This window comes from Micropterus dolomieu, linkage group LG18 (assembly GCF_021292245.1).
Source record: "Micropterus dolomieu isolate WLL.071019.BEF.003 ecotype Adirondacks linkage group LG18, ASM2129224v1, whole genome shotgun sequence".
Classification (NCBI taxonomy): domain Eukaryota; kingdom Metazoa; phylum Chordata; class Actinopteri; order Centrarchiformes; family Centrarchidae; genus Micropterus; species Micropterus dolomieu.
Genome location: NC_060167.1, coordinates 37,947,415 through 37,954,520, shown reverse-complemented (window position 1 = coordinate 37,954,520; position 7,106 = coordinate 37,947,415). Strand labels below are relative to the sequence as shown.

Below are 7,106 nucleotides of genomic sequence, written 5' to 3'. Positions count from 1 at the left end.
GGAGAATGCTCACGAAAGGGTGGAGTCGGTGCAGTGGGACTACAGTCTGCACGAGGGGACTTGATGATCCGGGAAGAATCCAAGGAGAGGTTTCCAGGGAATTACGCAGCGTCAAACTATACACCGGGATGTGTTTTAGTCTAATCCTGCTTTGAAATCACATCCTGTGCTAATTCCTGTAATCTGACTTGTATTTGGACATATCTAGAAGAAGCTGCTGGTTTATTTGCAGTCATGGAGCGTCCTACGTTGGCCCTGTCGCGTCTTCAGTTGGAGCCACGAGCCGCGCGTAAAAGCGAGTGGCTCCGGAGCGCCCTGGTCCATCACCACTGCCCCGATCTCGGCGTGGAAAACGAAATCGTCGTCTTGGCCACTGGAATAGACCAATACCTACAGGAGGTGTTCCACCACCTGGCCTACCCCAACCGGGACGATACCGTGTCGGCGGAGGATTTCACAGCGCTGTGCGTCGTGCTGGGACTCACTAGAGGAAAGAGGACGGCGAAAGGAAGGAAAGGGACTGGAGCTGAGGAAACACATGAAGAAGATGAAGAGTTTCGGGATGTGTGTTCTGGCCTGCCCCGCCAGCTGTCCTTTAAAGACTTCCACTCGCGGCTCTGTGGGTATTTCCGCGTCCGCAGTGCTTGTAGAGGTACCGGGGAGTGTGCCTGGCGCCTGCCCGTTGCTGAGGACACGGAGCTGGTGGAGCGACAGATCCGCCTCCGGTGGCCGCGAGTCAGACGGCGGAAATGTGAGCTGACCAGGGATCAGCATGAACGGAACAGCTCAATTAAAGTTGGAACAGCAGAAGACCGCGAGTCAGGTATTGTACCAGGACGTTTTTACTGCATTTTAACGGCTCCTGTGGCCGGGTACTCTCTATCAGGTACACATCCTGCAGCAACGCCAGAGGTATCCTGATCCCTCAGGTATAAAAAATACTCCACCTGCCTTCAAAAGGTTTCTTATGTTTGCTATCAGTGTTACTAATACTACAATATCAATGTAGTATGATTGGATTAGTTTCACTGTTGTAGCTGTTGGAGGTAGAGCTCATTTGAACTTTTAATCAACAGTTATGTGGTGACTTTATACACCCACCATATGTTATGTATGTATATGTGTATTTCCCTCTGTGTAGCAGCATAAAATGGAGGTACAGTAGTGCAGTACTTAGTGTCACTGAAACGTGATCTGACATGAAGACGTGTGGCACAGTAGCAACAGAGGCCTGAACACAGCTCCTGTTCTGCTCCAGGAGGACTTCACTTTCACTTTACATGCATTACATTTATTCATTAAGCTGACGCTTTTATCCTATTATTCAGAGGTCTTTTGTATTCTGTTTGTCAGAGGTTGCCTCTGGAGTAACTAGGGGTTAAGTGTCTTGCTCGGGGGCACACTGGTGTCTCACCGTGGATTCAAACCCGGGTCTCTCACACCAAAGGCATGGATCTTATCCACTGCACTACCCTGTTAACAGTCTCTCCTCTCCCCTCTCCTCCCCTCTGCCCTCTCCTCTCCAGATGTGGTGGTAGCTCTGAGAGAGCTGGTGGAGGACCTCCGCTCAGCGCTGCAGGGGAGTGACGCTCGCTGCCTGGCCCTGGAGGTGGCCCTCAGACGGGGCAGGAGCACCATCCCTTCTCCATCCAGCTTCAACTCCACAGCTTTAACTCCCACGACCTCCACCACCCTTGTACAGGGAAAACTGGTACCAACACGCAGAATCAAAGGACAGTGCAGTAGAGCTGGAGGAGACAGGGCGATGAAGGAGGCGAGGAGACGGGACATCAGGGACCCCCTTCTGAGGGAGCTGAAGCTGATCCGCTCCTCACGCGATGGGCAGCTGGAGGAGGCCATCAAATTCAATGAGTGTTTGGAGGAGGAGCTGCGGTGGGTGTACCAGGAGGTGCGCAAGCTTCAGGGGGTGAAGTCTGCACTTAGGAAGGAGAATGCTCAGATCAGGTTGGAGGTGTTTTAAGTTCACTGAATGGAGTTTGAATGGAGAGCTATTAGAACAATTGTTTGATAATCTCCATCAGGAGGCGGGCGCAGGAGGCCAGGGAGGCTCTGAGCTTGGGGCTTCAGAGGGTTCAGATGATCCAGGAGGAGGCTCAGTCTGTCCCGCAGCTGCAGGCCAGGATCACCCAGCTGGAGGCTGAACTCCAGCAGTACAGGTGCAAACACCTTTGCTCCACTCTGGGGCGAATGGAGGGCAAGGGGGGTTTGTGCATCCATTTGCATATCATTTGCCTCTGTGCTTTGCTGATTTGAATGTCAGTGCACTAAACTAACAGCTTACGTTCCACAAGTGCTGAGTAAAAGTAGGGAAAGTTCTGTTGTCAAAGCCACATGACACACACGTCTGTATTAGCAATGAATCAAATGTGTAATGTGATGTGTCACAGTAGCGATGAGAATCAGAGAACGATCACCTCTGCACCTCCCCTTATCTCTGCAGCATGTGATGGGCACTACTTTAATCTGAAGCCAGGTCATTGAGAGCCTTTAAAGTAATCAATAAGACCTTAAAATCAATCCTGAAACAAACAGGCAGCCGATTTTAGGAGGTTAAACCAGGTGTCATCATACCTCCTGGTTTTGCACAATCTTTTGATAACCACCAGAGATGAGGCTGTGGCAATAATCAGCATGAGAAGAAATAAAAGCATGACCCAGAGTTTCTGCATCTCACCCAGGGGGAGCTTAGAAAACTAATAAAAGAGTAAGACATGTCTGCCTATTACAATCATCAGTTTTGTCAAAGGCAGGACTTAAAGACTCATAGTTTACCAATCATCTCTCACATTTGATATACCAAATCAAAACAACATTATATGTTATATTATATGAAGTGCTAATATGATAAAACCTTTCCTCCTCCGTGTTCCCCACTATGACCACATTAAAGAAACTATCCCTGAGGTCAAATACCGGTACCTTAACTGCATGAAAAGACACGGATCAAAATCCAAACAGCAGCAGGCTTGAATGCAGTCAGTATCCTTGCTACGGCTAAGACGACAGTCGAGTTTACTAACCGTGGATGCTGCTAAGCTGTCACTCCATCTGGAATCTTTTGTAGGTCCCACCAACAAGATTTTTGGATGAGATTTTTAATGAGTTTGTGAGTGGATAGTTTTGACTGGATAATAAAAACACAATAGTAGCTCCACATGGCCTTAACCTTGCGATATACTATGATCTGAAACATCGCCAGTTATGTGACAGACCGCAGTTGGGACATGTTACATAAAACATTGTAGACTGTGCTGGAGAGTGGGAAGAGTGGAGCTGTCATTAGACAGGTCCAAACCACCCACATAACCCACAAACAAATCCAGAACCGAGGCAGATCTGTCCACTGTGGCAATATGTCCTCTGCCTTTACCACCCTCAGATCCTGCTGCACCTGCGTCCCCGAGCCCGCCCATCAGCAAGCTGACCCACTCGGAGCAGAAGACGCCTGCAGCAAGACAGGTAAGTGACTGGAAAACTAAAGAAACACCTTTACATCTATTAGGGATCAGGATTGTAGTTTTCCCTCTAGTGGTGAAGAACAACCTTTGCACCGTTTGGCATATTTGTCAGGGGTTCCTGAGATATTTACAGCTTTGCAATAGACTTTTTTCACGTTACGTCAGACTTGAAACAAATTTCATCAACAATGGCTCCGTCCCAGGGTGTTCAAGGAGTCCCAGGTACCCAGCCTGCACAATACCTGAAACCAGCTCAGCCAAATGGAATGCACTCATTTTTTATGTTAGCAGTTACATGTGTGCTTTTCCTGCGGTGGTCTACAGCGCACTGTCAGCATTATTCATTCACCAACACTTTGCAACGCTGAAATGTCAGTGAGCCAATAACGGCTGCCTCTGTGTGCAGAGTGTCTGCAGAGAGCAGTGGAGGGGAGAGCTGCCTCTGATGAAGAGGAGGACGACAGAGGGATGAGGGAGGAAGGACAGTGTGTCTGTTGGAGGTGAAGAAGCACATTGGTTGTGGCAAAGGGTTAGTTGACATGCAACACACATACACCACCACCTTTTTCTATTCCAAATGGAAGTCACTTTTGTTCTTCCAGATGTCAGAACCACCGGCTTTCCTCTCACATTCACCTGCATGAGAAAAACCCCACCAGCAGGGGGCGCTGCAGCTGGAGGGGACAACAGCAAGAGCAGCCAAAGGACAGCAGAGGCTTCGACAAAGACAAGGTGAGATGAGATGATGAAGGGATTTAAGTGCAGACTGTTTAAAGCTCCGGGGGCAGCATGTCAGATTATTAAGGTAAAAAGTCTGGGTCATGGCCAGAGACAGATGTCAGGAACAACAACTGTACTGTAGTCTTCCATAGAAACACTGAATTACTAAAGGAAAAGCTGAACAATGGGTAACCCATTATTAAAGAACATAAGTGTTTTACATAATGCTAGCTGGATCACTCCAAGTAGACGGAGGTGTAGAGAAGGAAGTCTGTCCGACAGGGTGGATTCACTATTACGTCATACAGTGTCCAGAGTTCCACAGTTTAGGAGCTCGTTTGGATTCATTTGTTCCTCCTGCTGCTTGCCTGAGGCCCGAGGACGAGGAGGATGCGACGGGGCTGGAGGAGAAAGAAAAGGCACGTCCGTCGTTGCTGGAGGAGAAACTCACAGCTGCTCTCACACACACACACAGACACACACACACACACAGACACACGCAGACACACACAGACACAGACACACACACACAGACACAAACAGATACACAGACACACACACAGACACACGCAGACACACACAGACACAGACACACACAGACACACACACACAGACACAAACAGATACACAGACACACACACACACACACAGATACACACACAGACACACGCAGACACACACACACACACAGACACACACAGACACACAGACACACACAGATACACACACACAGACACACACAGACACACACACACACACACACAGACACACAGACACACACAGATACACACACACAGACACACAGACACACAGACACACACAGATACACACACACAGACACACACAGATACACACACACACACACAGACACACAGACAGACAGACACACACAGACACACAGACACACAGACACACACACACACACAGACACACAGACAGACAGACACACACAGACACACACACACAGACACACACAGATACACACACACAGACACACACGGTGCCACCTTGTGCTAATTCTACAGAATGTCTCCACAATGTGTGCTTTGATTGAAGTTTATTGGAGTCCTTATTGATACTGTATCAGGTGTATCAGGGTAAATATGTAGACAGGTAAAATCTGATTTTAGCTCCCTTTGGATAAGATGAAACTGTGTGTGATACATACTAATGATTTCCGTGTCTATATGTGGATTAGCATTTAGCTTGTCCTTTTTCATGTCTTGTTTTGTTCTATAACACCAAAGTGTTTGATATTAAATAGATGTCAGTGCAGCAGAGTAACAGGTCTCTGTGTCACTACAAGGTGTCCCGCAGGGTCCCGGGGAAGACTGTGGTAGACGATCTGGATGTGTGCAGTAGGAGTGGAGATGGTAGGTCTGCTCTACATCTTCTACTTGTCCCGGTATTCATGTTTTAGTGTTGCTCAGTGCTCACATTTCCCCCTCAGGTCCGCCTCAGGTCCTGCAGGTACCTGATGCCCTCTGTGCCCGACTGTCCTCCTGGCATCTCCTTGGCAGCGGAGGGGGTGATGAAGAGCCAACGATCTACCTAACCTAGGGGTTAAAATGGACTCTGACCTTAAGCTCGACAGACAGATAAGGACAGTCGTAAAAACAAGCCTGTTTCAATTGAGGTAACTGGCCAAAATAAAGTCATTTCTTTCTAGGCAGCACTTCGAAACAGTAATCCACGCCTTTGTTACCACTCGGTTGGATTACTGTAATACACTGTAGGTGGGGGTCAGTGGGTCCTCTATCGCTCGTCTCCAGATGGTACAAAACGCTGCAGCGCGTCTTTTAACTGGAACACGTGAATACGAGCACATTTGCCCCATTTTACCCTCACTCCACTGGCTGCCTGTACATCATAGGATCCATTTTAAGATTCTTTTATTTGCTTTTAAATGTCTTAATGGCCTTGCTCCACCCTACATCTCTGAGCTGCTACACCCCTATAGACCCACCCGTTCTCTCAGGTCAGCCGATCAGCTGCTCCTAAGCGCGCCCAAAACAAAGCGCAAGCTCAAAGGAGACCGAGCTTTTGCTGTAGCAGCTCCTAAACTGTGGAACGATCTACCTCTGCACATTAGACAGGCATCTTCACTGTCTGTTTTAAGTCTCTTCTTAAAACCCACCTCTTTTCCTTGGCCTTTGATAACTGAAATTGACATTTCTTGTTTTGGTTGTATTGATTTTATTGTATGGTTGTTATTGTTTTTATTTGTATTTTATGCGTCGTGTGAGCTTTGTATTTAGTGTCTTATGTTTTCATTTATTGTTTTACTGTCCAGGAGATAGCAGAGAGAAACTCCTGGTTCCACCTGTAGGGTGTCAAAGCAGCCCTCTGCTAATCTCCTGCTAAATAAGCTGCTCCTGTTTGGTACTTAGCCTTTAGCCCTTTTGCACCCATGTACGTTTCCGAGTTGTGTTTCCCAGATGTAATTTTATTTACTTGATTCCATCTCTGTGTTCTCTGTTTTGTATCTATTTAATTCTATTCTATTTAATTGTACCCACAGCCTTTGTTCCAGAGCTCATGATCAAACATAATCTTGTATTCAGCATTATTTATTATATCATTTACATTTTACATTTACATTTACTCATTTGGCTTAACCTTTTATCCAAAGCGACTTACATTTGAGGAACATACAAGCATCAACAGAGCATCAAATACAGCACGAGCTCTACAACTGACAATACATATTTGTAAGAGCACTAATAAATACTAGAATGAGCTAATAGCACATATCGCATCAATGGTGTAAATACCTACGGAAAGAAGTAAGAGTTAACAAAAAGTGCAATCAATACAAGATAATTGTAGGGGATAGAAGAAGAAGAGCACAGGAAGTGCATGTTAGAGGTTAGGAGTTAGAGGTGTTATAAGAGGAAGTGTTCTCGG

The 7,106-nt window shown here is 46.9% G+C and overlaps 1 protein-coding gene across 1 annotated transcript; it reads left to right on the top strand.

Annotated features, from left to right (window-relative positions):
- Nucleotides 1-234: 234 nt before the first annotated feature.
- On the top strand, nt 235-5,800 carry si:ch211-112f3.4 (EF-hand and coiled-coil domain-containing protein 1). Its single transcript, XM_046075722.1, has 9 exons — nt 235-823; nt 1,527-1,965; nt 2,043-2,177; nt 3,401-3,480; nt 3,886-3,979; nt 4,082-4,211; nt 4,573-4,626; nt 5,464-5,572; nt 5,650-5,800. The coding sequence occupies exons 1-9, from the start codon at nt 235-237 to the stop codon at nt 5,757-5,759; spliced, it is 1,740 nt and encodes a 579-aa protein (XP_045931678.1). The 3' UTR covers nt 5,760-5,800.
- Nucleotides 5,801-7,106: the final 1,306 nt, after the last annotated feature.

Bases quoted from the DNA above. Each gene is read 5' to 3' on its own strand.
- si:ch211-112f3.4 (XM_046075722.1), top strand. From the start codon at position 235: ATGGAGCGTCCTACGTTGGCCCTGTCGCGTCTTCAGTTGGAGCCACGA. The intron at 3,980-4,081 runs GTGAAGAAGCAC...TTGTTCTTCCAG, and splicing joins GGACAGTGTGTCTGTTGGAG to ATGTCAGAACCACCGGCTTT. The intron at 4,212-4,572 runs GTGAGATGAGAT...TGCTTGCCTGAG, and splicing joins GAGGCTTCGACAAAGACAAG to GCCCGAGGACGAGGAGGATG.